Source organism: Mus caroli, unplaced genomic scaffold (genome assembly GCF_978045245.1).
Source record: "Mus caroli unplaced genomic scaffold, Mus_caroli_1 scaffold_6, whole genome shotgun sequence".
NCBI lineage: Eukaryota > Metazoa > Chordata > Mammalia > Rodentia > Muridae > Mus > Mus caroli.
The window spans coordinates 33,037,331-33,056,293 of NW_028227261.1; the positions used below are offsets into that span (position 1 = coordinate 33,037,331).

The 18,963-nt window shown below is 45.2% G+C and overlaps 1 protein-coding gene across 1 annotated transcript; it reads left to right on the forward strand.

The window, feature by feature from the left end:
- The first annotated feature begins 185 nt into the window (after positions 1–185).
- On the forward strand, positions 186–15,805 carry Utp11 (UTP11 small subunit processome component). The gene is made up of 8 exons (XM_021160412.2): positions 186–332; positions 8,796–8,857; positions 10,984–11,086; positions 11,494–11,607; positions 12,347–12,440; positions 12,527–12,648; positions 14,795–14,905; positions 15,628–15,805. The coding sequence occupies exons 1-8, from the start codon at positions 270–272 to the stop codon at positions 15,709–15,711; spliced, it is 753 nt and encodes a 250-aa protein (XP_021016071.1). The 5' UTR covers positions 186–269; the 3' UTR covers positions 15,712–15,805.
- Positions 15,806–18,963: the final 3,158 nt, after the last annotated feature.

An 18,963-nucleotide genomic window follows, 5' to 3' on the forward strand; every position in this document is an offset into this window, starting at 1 on the left:
GAAGTCTAGGTCTCTGGACCAGTGGACGTTCTCTGCCGACTGAGAGCTGTGTAGGAATCCCAAGATTCTAGCTTAGGAAACTACATCTCCCAGAAGCCTCCGATTCAGGCCGCTTGAGCGGGGATGTATTTCCGGTAAAGCAGGCTTCTGATAGGCTGCATAGCAAGCTGCGTCTTGGGCCTGCTTCCGGTGTCTTGGCGGACGCGGCGGGTTGGGTAGTGCTGTGGTGGTGGTGGAGTTTGCTGAGCATTTCCTAGACCTCAGTAGGCATGTCGGCGGCTTTTCGCAAGGCAGCCAAGACCCGGCAGCGGGAACACCGAGAACGAAGCCAGGTAGGCCCTCGCAAGCCCCAGGGGCGCCTGCAGTGGCCCCCGCCCCCTCGCTGTCCCTGCATCCCGATACGGGACAGCGCATCTGCCTTCGGTCAATACCCAACACATGGGGCCTGACCCCAGCGTGCCTTGTCGGGGAGACCCAGGGACCGGGTTGGGGGATTGTCATTCTCTACGGTAGAGGGTCAGTGGGTAATTGAGGCAAGGTGTGCTAGATGCCTTTCCCTGGGAATTGAGGCCAAAGTCAAAGGAATGGAACCGAGTGACCAGCGACAGTAGGCGCCTCACAACCGATGCATGCAGGGGTGTTCCTAAAGTGGGCCCAACTTTTGGCATGGGATTTGCGGTTCGTGTAGATCTGTCATATGCCTCTCCCTAAAGTCGTGGTACTTTCCTTATCCCTTCTGGAAAGTGTCTTGACCATTTACAAACTTTGCTGGACCTCATAGCCCAGGTCTATGATGGCATCTATCCAAGAGGCCAATACAGAAGGATCCCAAAATCGGGGCCTGCCTGGGTCACTTAGACCTGACTCAAAAAATCTAAAAAAAATTCTAGACATAGGCCTCAATGGTGAACTGCTTGCCCAGCAAGTTCGGGCAGTAGGTTTAGCCTTTGATAAGAAGAAAGAAAGGAGGGAAGGGGGAGTTCCCCCACTAAATTTAGTTAGAATAAATAGGTGTGGATTTTCTCAGGAGAATGTGTTGGGGCTTGGATATGCAATAGAAATAAAGATGTATGCAGAATCACTTTATCCACTTTGCCATTCTCAGAAATTACATCATAACTGGTTCAAACGAGCTTTTAACAAGCCTTGGAGAGAGGGCTTAGCTGTTAAGAGTTCACACTCTCTCAGAGTTCAAATCCTAGCACTCACATTGTGGGTTCACAAATAGCTGTAACTCCACTCTACGAAGTCCACCACCCCCTCTGGCATCCATAGGCTCTGCACTCACATTCATTCTCATTCTCTCTCTCTCTCTCTCTCTCTCTCTCTCTCTCTCTCACACACACACACACACACACACACACTAACATTTTTTTTTTTTTTCGAGACAGGGTTTCTCTGTATAGCCATGGCTGTCCTGGAACTCACTTTGTAGACCAGGCTGGCCTTGAACTCAGAAATCCGCCTGTCTCTGCCTCCCAAGCGCTGGGATTAAAGGTGTGCGCCCCTACCACCGCTCGGCCACACTAATATTTTTTATTTTTTATTTATTTATTTTTTTTTAAAGATTTATTTATTATACATAAGCACACTGTAGCTGTCTTCAGACATTCCAGAAGAGGGCACCAGATCTCGTTACGGATGGTTGTGAGCCACCATGTGGTTGCTGGGATTTGAACTCTGGACCTTCGGAAGAGCAGTCGGGTGCTCTTACCCACTGAGCCATCTCACCAGCCCCACTAATATTTTTTAAATTAAAAGATTAACGAGTGTGAATGTGTGTGAGCAGGTGTGTGTGCATGAGCACACACATGTCTGTGGGAGCGCATCCTGGGGCCGGGGTTATATGTAGTTGTGATTTGTCCGACATCCTGATGTGGGTGCTGGGAGTGAACTGGGATCTTCTGGAAGAGGAGAATCTGTGTTTAACTGTTAAGCTGTCTTTTTTTTTTTTGAGACAGGGTTTCTCTGTGTAGCCCTGGCTGTCCTGGCACTCACTTTGTAGACCAGGCTGGCCTCGAACTCAGAAATCCGCCTGCCTCTGCCTCCCGAGTTCTGGGACTAAAGGCGTGCGCCACCACGCCCGGCTAAGCTGTCTTTTTAACCCCTCAAATAATTTTTTTTTTTTTTTTTTTTTTTTTGGTTTTTCGAGACAGGGTTTCTCTGTATAGCCCTGGCTGATCCTGGAACTCACTCTGTAGACCAGGCTGGCCTCGAACTCAGAAATCCACCTGCCTCTGCCTCCCGAGTGCTGGGATTAAAGGCGTGCGCCACCACGCCCGGCAATTTTTTTTTTTAAAGATTTATTTATTTATTATATGTAAGTACACTGTAGCTGTCTTCAGACACTCCAGAAGAGGGCGCCAGGTCTTGTTGCAGATGGTTGTGAGCCACCATGTGGTTGCTGGGATTTGAACTCTGGACCTTTGGAGGAGCAGTCGGGTGCTCTTAGCCATCTCACCAGCCCAAATAAATATTTTTTATTATTATTTTTCCTTTCTTTTTGAAGGCAAGAGGATCAATAGTTCAGGGGAACCCATCAGGTTTTAGGATGTTCTGGGCTACATGAGACAGGATCTCAACAAAACAAAACAGGCTGGGAAAATGGCGCAGCTAGCAGATGTGCTTGCTGCACAGCCTGGCAGCCTGAGTCAGACCCTCGGAACTCATTCACTAAGGGGAAGGAAAGAGTGGACTATTTTTTTTCCTTCTTTATTTTTTGAGATTATAGCTTCATTAAAACACTTCATCTTTCCCTTTGCGGCCTCTATAAACATTCCCATGGACTGCTGCTTGGTCTTTCAATTTCATGGCTTCCTTTTTTTGAGAGTGGACTCTTTAAGATGCTGTCCTCTGTCATCCACGTATGCCATGGCACGTGTGCCCACGTGTACATATATCACTCATATACACAAAATGAAACCCAGGCAACAAGAGACAAAACTCCATATACGCAGCCAAAGGGCCTTTAGAGATACCTGCTTTACCGATCCTGAAGAAAAGGAGGAGATCTCAGAGACCATGCCGCTGATGCTGTAGAGTTGAGGCCTCTTTCTCGTTCTCTTTTTTCTAACGGTTTAAAAATCCTTTTCTAGTGGATCTTAGACAAAGGGCTGAGAGGCGATAGCACTGCCTTCCTAATCACAGTTCCCTTTCCTGCTGAGTAGCCTTTCTTAGTGTGTGCTTAGTGGAAGCAGTATGATACACGGAGTAAAATTTTTTATTTTACATGTATTTTTATTTAACCATGTGTGTATTGGTGCCACAGCGTTGTAGAGGTCAGAGGACAATTTTCAGGAGTGGATCCCAGGTTCAAACTCAAGCCATTAGACTTGGTGGCAAGTGACTTTACCCGCTGAGCCATCACATCAACAGCAATGTATTTTAACATCTTGTTGGTGAGACTGTCTATGGACCTATCTAAAACCAGGAGTAGGCAGAACTTGCAGTGTAGACGGGTGACTCTCTCTGCCACTTAACTCGGAGCAGCTACACAGGCAGGCAGGTTAGCATCTCCTCAGATTTTCCTGAGGAAATGGAGACTCAGGAGGGTCAAGTGCTGGGCAGGAAGTGGTGCAGCTAAGTTGACAAAGCCAGAAAGAGTATCAGGTTTTCAAGAATATAGAGGCAGCTTTTTGTTTGTTTGTTTTTGGTTTTGAGACTGTTTCACAGTGTAGCCTTGGTTGGTCTAATACTCTGTGTAGACCAGGCTGGCCTCTGATTCACAGAGATTTGCCTGTCCCTGCCTCTGCCTCCTGAGTGCTGGGATTAAATGTGTGAATCACCACTGCTCAGCTAGAGGCAGCTTTATAAGAGGTGGCACATTAAAAATGCCAGAAGTGGTGGTGTGCTGTGTGTGTGTGTGTGGCTCAGTGCTTAAGAGCAATGGCTGCTCTTCCAGAGGACCCAGGTTCAGTTCTAACATCAGCTCACAACCATTTGTAACTCCAGCTCTAGGGCGTCTGAGGCTCTCAGGGTTAGGGTTAGGGTTACACCAGGCACACTTGGGATGCACAGGCATGAAAGCAAAAAATACATAAAAAGAAAAATAATAATAATACATTTAAAGTATCAGATGTGGAACATGTGTGGAGAGGGAGGGTAGAGGTATAGAGAATTGTGGGGAAATGTGTTTTGAAGGCAAAGCTTGAAAAAAAAATTTTTTCTTGGAGACAAGATTTCCCTATTTAAGTTAGACTTCAGATTTCAGTTTGTGATCCTTCTGCCTCAGCCTCAGGGATGAGGGGATTGTAGTACATTCTGCTTGAAGCAATCACCTTTTGAGAGTCCTAGGAACAGCCCTACATGCTGCACAAAGACTTCTAATTTCACAGCATCCTTGGGAGATAGATGTAATTCCATTTTACAGATTAGGACCCTGGTGCTTAAAGAGATTTCATTTCATATCTAGAATCACAGCTACAAATAGTTGACTTAGGGTAACATAGAAGAAAGGAATTTCCAGACAATGCCTGAGTCATTTTTGGATTTGGTTTGCTTGTATATTTCCTCGTCCTCTTCCTTTTGAGGCATTGGAACCACGATGCTTGTGTTGAGGAGGTGAATGGGATTCACACGCTGTGTCTGCGTTCCCCTGTAATGTACACATACAGTCACACATTAGTGATTGCAAGACTTCCCTCCCGGTGTTGTTCCCTGACCTTTGAAATGTCTTTCTCTGCCAATCTCCCTCTCTATTAAAAATAAAAATAAAAGCGAGTGCTCTGGAGAGATGGCTCAGCAGTAGGAAGCACTGGCTGTTCTTCCAGAGGACCTGGGTTCAGTTCTTGGCACCCACAGAGCAGCTTACACCTGTCTGTAGCTTCAGTTCCAGAGGATCCCACATCTCACACATGCAGGCAGAACACCAATGCATATAAAATAAAAATAAGTCATTACATTTTGTGTGTGTGTGTGTAAAGCTATTGTGGACCCTGGAGAGGTGGCTCAGCAGGTAAGGGCATTTACAGCTCTTCAGAAGACTCAGGCTTGGTTCCCAGCATCCATGTGGTAGCTTACAGCATCTATAACTTCAGTTGCAGGGTATTTGATACTTTTTTCTGACCTCCAGGATACCAGGTGTGCATGTAGCACACACACACACACACACACACACACATTCAGGATTTCTTGATCTTGAGGCCAGCCAGGGCTACATAGAGAAACCCTGTCTCAGAAAACCAAATAATAACAAAAACAAGCAAACAAACAAACAGAAGAACTAAAATGAAAACAAAAACCAAAATAATTAATTAAAAGTTATTTTTATTTTATATGCATTAGTGTTTTGCCTGCATGTATGTCTGTGTGAGGATGTTTGATTCCCCTGGGAGTAAAAGACAGTTGTGAGCTGCTATGTGGGTGCTGGAAATGGAACCCAGATCCTCTGGAGGATAATAACCAGTGCTCTTAAAAACTACTGATCCAGGCCGGGCGTGGTGGCGCACGCCTTTAATCCCAGCACTCGGGAGGTAATGGCAGGCGGATTTCTGAGTTCGAGGCCAGCCTGGTCTACAAAGTGAGTTCCAGGACAGCCAGGGCTATACAGAGAAACACTGTCTCGAAAAGAATAAAACAAAACAAAACAAACAAACAAACAAAAAACTACTGAGCCATCTCTCTAGTCCCATTTTTTGACTAAGCATCTCCCTCTGTCTTTCTCTTTCCCTCCTTCTCTGCCCCCACCCTTCTCTCCCTCTCACCTTCTTTCCCTCCCTCTCTGCTTCCCCCTCTCTCCCTCTTACTTTCCTCTCACCTTTCCCTCCCTTTTGCTCTTTCTCCTTTTTTGTAGTTCTACGCTGTTCTGGAACTTGCTGTGTAGAACAAGATGGGCTGGAATTCAGAACTACCTTTGCCTCCTGAGTGCTGGGATTAAAGGTGTGCACCACCACCACCCATAAAAATAATTTTGAGCCGGGCGTGGTGGCGCACGCCTTTAATCCCAGCACTCGGGAGGCAGAGGCAGGCGGATTTCTGAGTTCGAGGCCAGCCTGGTCTACAAAGTGAGCTCCAGGACAGCCAGAGCTATAAAGAGAAACCCTGTCTCGAAAAACCAAAAAAAAAAAAAAAAAAAAAAAAAAATAATAATTTTGAAAAAAAAAAATCAGGCAAGTGTTTTTTTGAGATAGTATTTAACTATGTAGCCCTGGTTGGGCTAGCACTCTGTATAGACCAGGCTGGCCTTGAACTTACAGAGATTCACCTACTTCGTGTCTCTTGAGTGCTCTGAGTGCTTGTGTCAGCATGCACAGTTAAAAAAAAAAATTGTTTTGGCCGGGCGTGGTGGCGCACGCCTTTAATCCCAGCACTCGGGAGGCAGAGACAGGCGGATTTCTGAGTTCGAGGCCAGCCTGGTCTACAAAGTGAGTTCCAGGACAGTCAGGACTATACAGAGAAACCCTGTCTCGAAAAAAAAAAAAAAGAAAAAAAAAAAATTGTTTTAAAGATTTATTTATTTTCTTTCTGTATATGAGTACACTGTCACCCTTCAGTCACACCAGAAGAGGGCATCAGATTGCATTGCAGATGGTTGTGAGCCACCATGTGGTTGCTGGGACTTGAACTCAGGACCTCTGAAAGAGCAGTCAGTGCTCTTAACCACTGAGCCATCTCTCCAGCCCCAGTTTAAAATTTTTTAAAATTACATTTACATGTTGATTTATGTGGGTGTCGTGGGCAGCCAGGCCAGGGAGTGGTTATGGAGGTTAGAGAACAACTTTTGGGGAGTCAGTTCTCTCTTTCTCATGTAGGTGCTAGGGGATCCAATGTCTGCATAGTGGCAGACATTTACCTCTAACCCATCTTCCCATTGCTGGGTTGTCATTGTGCACAGTGGGCTATGTTATCCCTTGAAAGGTTAGGAGATGACAAAGGTGACTGTAAAATCCCATCCAAATCATCATGCCAAGTTCAGTAGAGACACAAATCTGCAGCCTCGGAAGTCAAGGTTGTTCTGAGGAGTGGGTGCAATGGTACAAATCCATCATTGTCTCACTCTCCAGCCTGGGCATAGAGTGAGACAGTCTCAAAAAAAGAAAGAAGCACAAAGCAGGATATGGTGGGCACACCCATCCATCATCATAGCTTCCAGGAAGCTGAGGCAGGAGGTCATGAGTGTGAAGTCATGGGGAGCTGTATAAATACCTGCTTCTAAAACCAAAGCCAAATGTTCTTCAGAGCAGAAAGATGGAGTATATGGACTCTGAAATAGTGTAGCCTGGCCTTGAACTTGCAGAGATCCCCCGCATCTACCTCCAGAGTGGTGGGATCAGAAACGTGCACCACCTTCGTCTGGCAACCTTGAACTTCCGATCAGCCCACCTCCTTCCTTCCTGCAAGGGTTACTTACAGGTGTGTGCCACCATGCCTGTTATGTGGTGCTGTGGATTGAGCCTAGGCAAGTATTCCACCCGCTGAGGTACATGCTCAGCCTTGCTTCTGCGTTCTTGAATATAGTGTCTAGATGCCATCCCCTTTCTGGAATACACTTTACTCTTTTGTAATGTCATAAAGAAGGAATAGGAATACGCGCTTTGAAACAGAGTAGGTATATAGCTGTGAGCTGTTCAGTTGATGTAGGGAGAGCTGGGACATAGCTCAGTGGGTGGATTACTTGCCTTTATTGTTAGAAGTTCTGGGTTGGTCCTCAGCACCCAATAAAAGCCAGGTATGGTGGCATATACCTTTAATTTCAGCACTCTGCAAGTGGATAGTTCAAGTATGTAAAAAGATCATGAATTGACCCTGTTTCCAAAGCCTTCCCCCACAACAAAAAGATGTAAATGCATCTGATATAGACTGACACATAATTTACACAGGGCTTCATGTAGCTGAGGCTGGCCTTGAACTCCTGATCCTCTTCTATTTCTCAAGTTCTGGGATTATAAGCATTACCAATTTAACCCGACATTAAGTATTCCGAGTAATGGTAGCTTATACAAGGCTATCTCAAGATGTACTCATTGAACCCTGCATGCTATAGAAGTCTATGTCAGAGATGATACTTTCCTGTTACACTTAGTTTTGTCTCTACTGTTCTCTGTTTTTTTTTTTTTTTTTTTTTTTAAAGATTTATTTATTATATGTAAGTACACTGTAGCTGTCTTCAGACACTCCAGAAGAGGGCGCCAGATCTCGTTGTGGATGGTTGTGAGCCACCATATGGTTGCTGGGATTTGAACTCTGGACCTTCGGAAGAGCAGTTGGGTGCTCTTACCCACTGAGCCATCTCACCAGCCCCTGTTCTCTGTTTTAATTGTTTCTGGTCTAACCATGGTAGCAGCTTTCCAAATGTCAGGATGGCAGGCAAGCACCCTTTTACCCAGCCTTTCTGTCTTATTTTATAGTTAGGGAAGTGACAGCTCAGAGAAGTTTATTTATTTGCCCAAGGTCACAGATTGTTAAGAGGTAAAACATGGATTGAACCTAGGTCTGAGAACTCTAAATTTAGCTCCCTTACCACAGTGGCCTCCTGTTACTCTGCTTTCCCTTCATAGTATTTTATAAGCCCTTGGATTAAGTTGGTAGTAATTTTAGTACAACTGGCAACTGCTTGCTTAGTGCCGAGTCATTGTTGCCCCTCTCTGTCCTTAATAGGCCAAGAAACCTACTACGGTGGTGCTTGTGGCCTGTCTGGCTCTGGGATGAGCCCTCTCATCCTCTGTCAGGGCTCAGCCAAGGGAGGAGGGAGGGACAGGGTAGTGGGCTGGCTCAAGGACACAGATTTACTGAGCACTGGAGTCTTGTTCTGTCAGGTGACAGAGAACTGACTGCTGCTTCTTCCTTTTGTCTTCTAGCCTGGCTTTCGGAAACGCCTGGGTTTGCTGGAGAAAAAGAAAGATTACAAACTTCGTGCAAAGTGAGTCAGTATTTCTGGTAGAGCTGCTGCCAAGAGAGCTTACAACATCCCTGAACTACAGCTAACGTGCCTAAGTGTCTAACTGCGGAATAATTTCCTGCCATTAATAAAATACCCAAAGCTCTGGCAGCCTGTTGGCTATTTTCCTGTGACCCCAGGCTTCCCTTTGTTGAGAGCGAGCATTGCTTATTTGAGTACTCGCACTGTAATTTTTTATGCCCTTCCAGATGGTTTCTCACAGTGGTGTTGATTTGCCTCCATCATGCTGTCTGAATCTTTTTGCTCCCTTTTCTTGAAGTGAAAGATAAGATCTAAAACTCCATTTGCTGAGTCTCCTGCATCATTATATATTGTGTGGGATGAAGAGATGTGAAAGACGGATTCATGAGCCTGCGAGTGGGTGATGAACTCTGAAAACGCTTTATAAACAATTCTGTCCATTCTTCTCATTGGCACGTCATTTGCAAACGCCTGTAACTGCAGATTAGATACACATCAGCTGGGGCTCTAATGCTCCTGGTGTGCCGGGTGGGGTAATGTTTCTAAAGGTCCCCGGTTTTCTGTTTTTTAAATTTATTTACTGTATTTTAGTTTTGGAGATAAAGTTTCACTATGTAACCCTGGCTGGCCTGAAACGCACTGTGTAGACCAGGCTGACCTTAAATTTACAGCTGTCCATTCAACTGTCTCTGCCTCGGATTTATGTCTGTGAAGGCCAGAAGAGGGCATCAGATGCCATTGAAACTGGCATTACAGACAGTTGTTAGCTGTCAAGTCTGTTCTGGGAATTGAACCTGGGTCCTCTGAAAGAGTAGTCAGTGTTTTTAACTACTGACTTATCTCTCCCCTCAAGTTTTTTTTCATAATTTTATTTTATTTTTATGAGTCTTCCAGTGTTTCTAGGCTGGCCTCAACTTCAAGCTCTCCTACTTCAGCCTCTCTAGTTCTGGGATTACAGTTTCATATATCATGCCTGGCTGGTACCAGAGGTTTTTGTTGTTATTTGAGACAGGGTTTTTCTGTGTAGACTAGGCTAGCCTCCAATTCAGAGATCCACCTGCCTGCCTCTGTTTCCCTAGGTTTAAAGGCACGCACCATGCCCACTGTACTGATTCCTTTCCTTTTTGTGATGTGGGAAATGAGACTTGAACCTATGCCTTCTTCCAGAGAAGCTTTCTATTGGTGAGAGTCTGGGTTAGGCAGGGTTCTAGGATATACACTTGTGTGTCTGTTTGGTAGGTTACTATTATACTCACCTTATAGATGGTATAGATATGAAAATCAGTACTTAGGTAGGAATAGAATGGATATCCAGCTAACCCAGGCTTACGTATATAAACCACTCAGTATGGCTGCAGAAGTCAGCACTCTTGTGCTGTGTGGCAGTCAGTGGGACCTGAGTCATGGCAACAGCTTGGTGTTGAAGCGCAACATGAGGAGTACTTGTGGCTGGAACAGAGGGCCTTAAAATTTTTTTTAAGATGCATTTATTTATTATATGTAAGTACACTGTAGCTATTTTCAGACACTCCAGAAGGGGATATCTGATCTCATTACAGATGGTTGTGAGCCACCGTGTGGGATTTGAACTCAGGAACTCTGGAAGAGCAGTCAGTGCTCTTAACTGCTGAGCCAACTCTCCAACTCCCTCTCTGAGACCCCAGAAGAGGGCATCAGATTTCATTAGAGATGATTGTGAGCCACCATGTCTCCAGCTCTCGCTCTGACCGTGCAGAGGGTTAGAGATGGTTGTGAGCCACCATGTCTCCAGCTCTCGCTCTGACCGTGCAGAAGGCCCCTAAGAGTGTGGGTTTTCTGGAGAGCCAGATTCAGAGACAGTGGATCTGCTCACGGCTCTGTGTGTTTAAAGCATTTTGTTTTGTGTGGTCGTTGGTTTGTTTGCTTTGAGGGTGCTTGTTTGACTGATTGTTGAGACAAGCTCTCACTGTAAGTCAGATTGATTTGAAGTTTGTGATTCTCCTGCCTCAGTCTCCCGAGTGTTGAGGTAACGTGCACATCCACGTTATGAAGTTTTAGAAGCATGCAGTTAGTTCATTTGTGTGGGAGTTTTTTTTTTTTTTTTTCCATTTTTTTACAATCAATTTCTTCTGACTTGCTTTTTTTAGTGACTATCATAAAAAACAAGATTTCCTCAGAGCTCTCCGGAAGAAGGCTCTTGAAAAAAATCCAGATGAATTCTACTATAAAATGACTCGGGCCAAACTCCAGGTAGGCGCAAAACAGATAATAGTTGGTGGATCCCTACGTGTTGGGAAATAAGGAAGCATCCTTGGTTTCACTTGGCTCTTCTCCAGTGGGGCCGGCGCTCCTGGTGAGAGGCAGGCTGTCCTTTTCCTGCTCCTCCTAGCTTTGCACTGTCTTCTGTATTGCATATGGAACCCAGTAGGTTTGTATTCTAGACCAAGTGCTACCCCTTAGTTGTATACACCCCAGCTTCTTATTTGAAGGGTGAATGACTGGAGGTGTCCTCTGTTCAAGGTGGGCATCAGTGGCCTCAGGCCCTGGATAGCTCTTGGTGCGGGCACCGGCTTGTCTTGTTTTACATTTGAATTATGCTAACAGCTTACTAATGATCGTACACAACTAAGGACTGTCCTGTCACACCTCAATCTTAGGATGGAGTTCATATTTTCAAAGAGAACAAGGAAGAGGTAACAGCAGAGCAGCTGAAGCTGATGAGAACTCAGGACATCAAGTACATTGAGATGAAAAGAGTTGCAGAGGCCAAGGTAACAATTAACTACTCTTTGTTGATTAAGAAAGGGCCCGGCAGGTTGTGGCTGTGTGTATCTCTAATCCCAGCACTTGTGGGGGGGCAAGAAATATCGAGGCCCTGGTTTAAACAACAATAGCAACAGAGGAAAGGATTTTGTAATCTCAAGTTATCAGTGTATTCCAGTCTTCAATGTGCTTGGGTGCAATGGTGATTTAGAAATACAATCAGCATGGTGGGATAGAGTTCAGGTTTGAGAATATGGCAGATGTAGGCTAAATTCAGGCTCTGCTAGTTTCTAGCCCCATGGTTATAAACTAGTTAATTTCCTTGTGAATGCTTATTTCTTTTTTGTTTGTTTGTTTTGTTTTGTTTTTCGAGACAGGTTTTCTCTGTGTACCCATAGCTGTCCTGGAACTTACTCTGTAGACCACAGAAATCTGACATGAGAATGCTTATTTTTGTCATATACTTTTAGTATTGAGTTTTGTGTCATACCTAGTCTAGTACTTGATAAATAGGTGGTGCTTCGAAAGTGCTTTTATTTCAAAGAATCAAGCCATTGAGAACAGTATAATGACAGGCAAGCGTGCCGATGCCAGATGAAAGTCAGTACCTAAAAATACCAAAAAAGAAAAAGAATGGAACCAATTCTTTGCTGGCTACAGTGATGATGTGAAATGTCTAAGTTCTTGCAAGTTCATTTCTGAGACTCTGGAGGAACCCACTTTAAAGAGGCCATGTTCGTGTTCCAGAAAATTGAAAGATTGAAATCAGAGCTCCATCTGCTGGATTTCCAGGGGAAGCAACAGAAGAAGCACGTGTTCTTTTTTGACACCAAAAAGGAAGGTATGAAGTGTTTGGGACGGTCTGTGTCACTGTCTTTCATGTGCTGTAGGGACAACCTGTGCCTTAAAGATTGTCTTGCATTCCAGTTGAACGGTTTGACATTGCAACTCACCTGCAGACGGCCCCAGAACTAGTTGACAGGGTCTACAATAGACCCAGGATAGAGACCTTGCAGAAGGAGAGAGTGAAAGGAGAGACTGGACTCAAGGTATGAGTCTCCGTTTACACTCAGATGAGTGTGTGTGTGCGGGGGGAGTCTCGGTTTCTCTTTGGCCACTGCATTTTGTATATTTGTGGAAAACTTTTAAAACTTGGTTGACAGAGTGGAAAGAGGATTTGGTGATGGGGGTAGAGGTGGAGTTTTTGTTTGTTGTTTGTTTAGGAGGACATGTGCTGTTGTCAGGAGCTTAGGTTTTGGGTTTGAATCCCGGCACTGATTTGGTCCTTTGTGCTATTAACGCATGAATCCTTTGCCAACATTTAGAGAGCACAGAGCAGGGAAGGAGCGTTGGAGTCAGAGATGTGGTATGTGCTGCCTTGGTCCCGAGCCTTCACAGTGGGTACACATATTGATGTGGTATGTGCTGCCTTGGTCCCGAGCCTTCGCAGTGGGTACACATATTAAAATGTTTTCATAGTACTCGTTTGTAACCAAAATTTTGTATTGACTTTTCCTTATGGTGCTTTCTATCACATAACTGGGTTGTGGAGATGACAGGATTTTTCTCAAAGCCTTCTGGAGTTGAACTCTCACTTCTGACTGATTCATTTAAAAAAAAATGCTGTCAATGTGTTTCAAGCAGACAGCTGTTCTGTTTTGATTTGAATCATTTACACCGCATCAGTTTTGCTTCCAATGTTTAATTTCACAGCAGTTTCCTCTAGCTCAGAGGCAGCTAAACTTGCTTTAGTAATATAAATACCCCTAATTAGTTTGACTATATTGGGTAATCCCATAAATTTGACAGTCTGTGCAATAAAGTGAAAACAAAAGCTGTCTGCAACCACTGCTGTGAGGCTGTCGTGGAGCTGAGGAGCCGGAGTCTGAGGCCTGTGCTAGCCCGCTTGGTACAGAGCAGCAGTTCAGCCGAGGAGCTGGCTGAGGGCTTCTCGTGATAACCCTGCCTGTCACCCTGTCACTTAGTAGTATTTTCAGTCAGCCGAGTCATTGCTGCTCCTCAGGTGGTACAGGGTTCCTCACAGACCCCGAGGAATGGTCTGCCATCCTGCGCTTACACAGGTAAGGGGGCTTGGACTTGCTGGGTGTTGCCCAGGAGTGCTTTGCTTCATTGCTGTGTAAAGCACAGTCGCTTTCATCAGGAGTCTGCTGCAAGTCTGCAGCTTGAAGAGGTACCAAAGCCTGTGACTGGCTTGCGGTCTGTGAGCATCCACTCCTAACACTGACATGTTGTTATATATGCATATATAGGTTTCTGCGTTTACAGGTTGAACATTCTTAGTCCAAAATAGCAAAATCTAGAATCCTCCAAAATTTGCAGTGTTTTGAGTGCAGATAGGATACAAGTGGAAAATTGAACACCTGATTTCCTATGATGGGCTACAGTCAAGATGCGGGCATGCCAAAAATACTGTGTGAAGTTTTCTTCAGGCTGTGTATACAAGGGTACATGAAAAATAAGTAGTCTCTTATTTAGACTTGGGTCTCATCCCTAAAGTATCTCATGCACGTGCAAATATCCCAAACACCCCCAAATTCGAAATCCAAACCCGCCAGTTCCAAGCATTTCGGATGAGTTATACTCAGTCTGTATTCTGTCTCAAAGAAGAAGTCAGAGTGGTTGGTTTCTCTGACGCTTACCGAGTCTCTGAAGTGTAAGGACTCCCGTAGTCTCTGAGGCATCCCTGTCAGGCCATCCATGCTGAAAATGCTCCTTGTTCTCTGTGAGATTTAGACCTGGGTTCTCAGGCCCAGCACAGCTCACCACTGAGCCTTCTCTTGCTCTCAGCTCACTTGGGCAGGTGCTGCCCTCAACTCCAGTAATCGGGGCGCTCAGAGGTTGAGGCTACTCAGCACACCTCTGGGAATACTCTTGGGAAGTGAGGGGCTCAGGACAGTCCTGACTGATTTAGGCAAACCATCTACCCTTAGACCCGTTGCTTTTCTTTGGGTCTCATTCTGCATCTGTAAAGTGATATTGATAGGAAGTCTCCATGGTTGCTGTAAGTCTCACTTACAGAATGAGCTGTTTTTAAAGTAGGTATCCTTACTGTAATGGCGCTGAGTTGATACTGGAAGGAGGGAGCTGATGGCACCATTGATGCAATTGGACTCAGGAACCAGGGTCTCACGCATTTTTGCCTTGTTTTACTGAGAATAAGTGTTCCTTCTGCAGCGGATAGCCAAGGAACGACAGAAGCAGTATGACTGTTTGACGCAGCGCATCGAGCGGGAGAAGCAGCTGTTCGTTGTTGCCCAGAAAATCCAGACACGCAAAGACCTCATGGTAAGGGGAGGGAGCCTTGAGCCTTCTCTTCTTCTTTTCTTTCTTTCTTTTTTCTTGTAAAGGTCTTAACTGAGACTGGGTCTAGGCTGTGTGTAAATCAACAGCGGTGAAATGTCTGCTCCTTGGGGGCAGTGGTTTGAGCCAGTGTCTGTTGCTCTGACACTGTTGAAGTGCTCCTTGATTAAGAAGGTAATAAGGGGGTTATTAGTCGGTGCTTTGGAGCAGCAAAGGGTAGGATCAGGTAGCATATGGACTTTATAGCTTATGAGCAGCTCGCGTAACATTTAAACAGGTTAACAAAACAGTGCATGCCACTCACTGGTGTTTAAAAATAGACAACACTGTGCAGTTAAATAGCAGAGCTAAGGAATTTAAGAAGCTCTTTCGAATCACCGCTCCTCTAAATGTCAAATTCTCCAGCCTTGCAGATCATTTAGGTTGGCCTTTCTCAACTGGGGTTCTGAGAGAGAATTAAATTTATAATTTAAACAAAATAATTACTTGAGCTGCTCTCTCCTCAATTTTCCCAAAGACTGTCCCCAGCTGGTAGCATTCTTTGGGCTCCCAGAGAGGTTAGGTGGCTCTCCGTACAGGGTGGGTGCCTAAGGCTCTTCTGAGCTTGGAGAAGGGCTGTGTCGGGCTGCCCCTTAGCCAGATTACTAAAGACTTTGCTGCTTTATGAAGCCTGTTTATGTTTACTGGTCACCTTTTTCCTCTTGTAGGATAAAACTCAGAAGGTGAAGGTGAAGAAAGAAACAGTGAACTCCCCAGCTATTTACAGATTCCAGACTCGCCGAAAACGTTGATGGGTTAAAATTAAACCTCAGCATTCTGTATCGAAAAGAATTATTATCTTTTCCTCCTGTCTTTTGTAATAACTTCAGATTTTATTAATTCAAATGGCTTGGTCTTCCTGTTTTGTAATCATGACTTATTGTCAACCTGAGACTTGACGTCTTTCTATGAAAATAGTAAAGCAGCCAGGCAGTGGTCCCAGAACTTGGGAGGCAGAGGCAGGTGGATTTCTGAGTTTGAGGCTAGCCTGGTTTACAGAATGAGTTCCAGGACAGCCAGGGCTACACAGAGAAACCCTGTCTTGAAAAACCAAAAAGAAGAAGAAGAAAAAAAAAAAAAAAAGAAAGAAAGAAAGAAAGAAAGAAAGAAAGAAAGAAAATGAGTAAAGTCCCTTCCTGGAATCATTGTTTCAGTGTTGATGATTGAGTCTCTTGCATATAACACTTATTTTTCCCTCGGAGAGTTACATAATCTCCTATAACAAAGTAGAAAATAGATGAATACATTTTCTTCTCAGTATTTAAGAACAATCAGGAGCGAGGGCTGTTGATGTGCACAGCTGTGAAGGGCAGGTTTATGTCCGCCATTTGGGAGAGTTATACGTTTTTGTTTATGTTTTGTCATTCTCCTTATAGTAAATTTTACATTCTAATTTTTAATTAACTCATTAGCTCTATTCTATTTTTATAACATTAACGAATTTTTCAAAAGTAATACAAAACCATAGTAGAAAGTAAAATCCTTATGTGTGTGCACGAGTGCGTGTGTGTGTGTGAGCGCATGCGTGCGGTGGTGTATGTGGAGGCCATGGGGCTGCCGCAGAGTCATCCCCTAGAGTAAGTCCACCTTGTTTTCACACACTGTCTCACTGGTCTCCAGCTCACTGATGAGGGAGACTGAGCCTTAGGGACCCATCTGTCTCCGCCTCCCAAGTGCTGGGGCTGCAAGTCAGGTGACAACTTAGATTTGGTTCTTCCCTCCTTCCACTGTGAGGTTCCAGAACTCAAACCTGGTTGTCAGGCTCGGAGGCAGGCACTCTCACCTGCCGAGCCATCCTGTCAGCTCTCACGCTTGGCTTTTAAAGTGTGGGTTCTAGAGCCGGGCAGCGGTGGGACACATCTTTAACCCCAGCACTTGGGAGGCAGGAGTAAGCAGGTCAGTGCTAGCCTGGTCTACAGAGTGAGTTCCAGGATAGCCTGGGCTACACAGAGAAACCCTGTCTCCAGTAAACAAAATAAAAACAACAAACATGTGGATTCTGGGAGTCAAAGTTATGTTTGCTCAGCAGCTGAACCGGAAGTTTTGTCTGTTTGTTTTTTGAGATGGGATCCCATTGTGCCCTGGCTGACCTAAAATTTGCTGTGCAGCTAAGGATGACTTTGACCTTCTGATTGTTCTGGCTGGAATTACAGACATGCCAGGAACACCTGGCTGAGCAATCTGTCTTAAATGTTTTGTATAGTTGGGAGAGGGATCTTCATCTTATTATTTATTTGAGTGGCTTCATAAGTTGTCTAAGAAGAGTTCATTTCTCCCTCCTTGCATGTAGAAATAAACACACTTAGAATTAGGACCTCATAGGGCTCCTGTCTGTTCAGGAAGCTCACATCAGAACACTAGGGCTGGCTCTGTTCCTGCCGCTAGTTGCTGATTCCAAGGTCATAAATGACTTCATCTGAGAATACAGACCCCAGGCTATATGGAGCTGATTCTTAGCCTCTTCCTAGGTCCCACCCTTCCCTTCCTTGCCCTTATATAGGGAAGGTAGGCCATGGCCAGTCAGAACAGGACTGAGCATGCTAAAGGAAGATGTGGAAGAACTGAGACCAGGATTCTAGTAGCCTTGTTCACATCCCGAGTTCTGGGAAGGAGCAGCTACATTGGGCTGGTAGATTTTCTTTTTTAAATGTGTAGATGAGGGCTTCGTCTTTGCACCACATACATTTCTGCTGCCTACAGGGGCCAGAAGTGGGTATAGGATCCCATGAAAGAAGTTGTAGTTGATTCGTGTGGAACCTGGGAATTGAATCCAGGTCCTGCGGAAGAGGTGCCAGTTAATAGCCATTTCTCCAGGCCCAGAATTTTTTTGTTTGTTTGTTTGTTTTAAAGTATTAGTAAGTGACATGGCTACTGGGTTCCTGTATGAAGCCTTGGTGGGAAGTCTTTTCTCAGAATGTATATTGTGGGATTCAGATCTGGGAGTCCTGAAAATAAGGCTCCAGAGAACAGAAGCTAGTTTTTGCCTTTAGAAAAGCAGCTTTCCCAGGCCGAACTCCAATCTGGGAGGAGGTGCTGAGCTCAGTTAATACCAATGGTCTGAGTATCCGTTCCACAAGAGAGATGTAGGTTAACCCTGGCTGGAGCAAGGTGACGGTACGGTTTTCAGACGGGACCTGCTAAGGAACGAACAGACCAAGCAATGGTCTGTTCTGGAATAAGCAGCCAGGGATAGCCGCACTGATTCTCGCAGTTCCTGGGTAGGAGGTTGGGGAGAATTGGGAGTATGCGTGACCACCTTCTCATAAAGCATCCACCCACACCAAAGTATACACTGCTGCATGGGCTCTCAGGTTCACAGATGCATGAGCCAGCAGCAGCTTGGGCTTCAGAAACGGGTATAGACACATCCATGCACCCTCCCTCTGGGCACACACACACACACACACACACACACACACGCCAGCCGAGATGCTTGAAGGGGTTTGTGCTCAGTCCAAAGGGACCACAAAACCCAATGTGTTTGAAGTAGTTTCCAGGCTGGAGGTAATCAGAGTCCGAGGAACAAGACCAGGTAAATCCTTGTTGCTGAGCCATTGGTGGCTGTCTCTGGGGCCTGAGGGTTCTCTTGCAAGAGTAGCAAGTGCTCTTAACTGTTGAGCCACCTCTCTAGTTCCTTGCTTTTATTTTTTAACGTGGCTTCGCGCTAGCCTGAGCTGCTCTCATGCTTTTATTATTCTGCCTCCTCACAAGTGTTGGAATTACAGTTATAAACCACCATGTGAAGAGGGCTCAAGAGTTCTTAAGGGGAGAGAGATTGGTGGTCCCTTGTTACTAACCCATCCCAGGCTCCAGCCCCATGCATTCTTAGAGTAGACCACAGCCTTTAGGCAGGTTGACAGACTGGCTGGGAACAGGAGACTTTGTTTTCTTTGTGAGCACTTTCTTAGGCTCGGGGTGGTTTGGCCTGTTGATGTGGCATACCATACTGGCTGTGCCATAGGGCTGGGGCAGCCTGGGGAAGTGGAGAGCGTTTCTGTGACTCA

Bases quoted from the DNA above. Each gene is read 5' to 3' on its own strand.
- Utp11 (XM_021160412.2), top strand. From the start codon at position 270: ATGTCGGCGGCTTTTCGCAAGGCAGCCAAGACCCGGCAGCGGGAACAC. The intron at 11,087-11,493 runs GTAGGCGCAAAA...CCTCAATCTTAG, and splicing joins TGACTCGGGCCAAACTCCAG to GATGGAGTTCATATTTTCAA. The intron at 11,608-12,346 runs GTAACAATTAAC...TTCGTGTTCCAG, and splicing joins AAAGAGTTGCAGAGGCCAAG to AAAATTGAAAGATTGAAATC.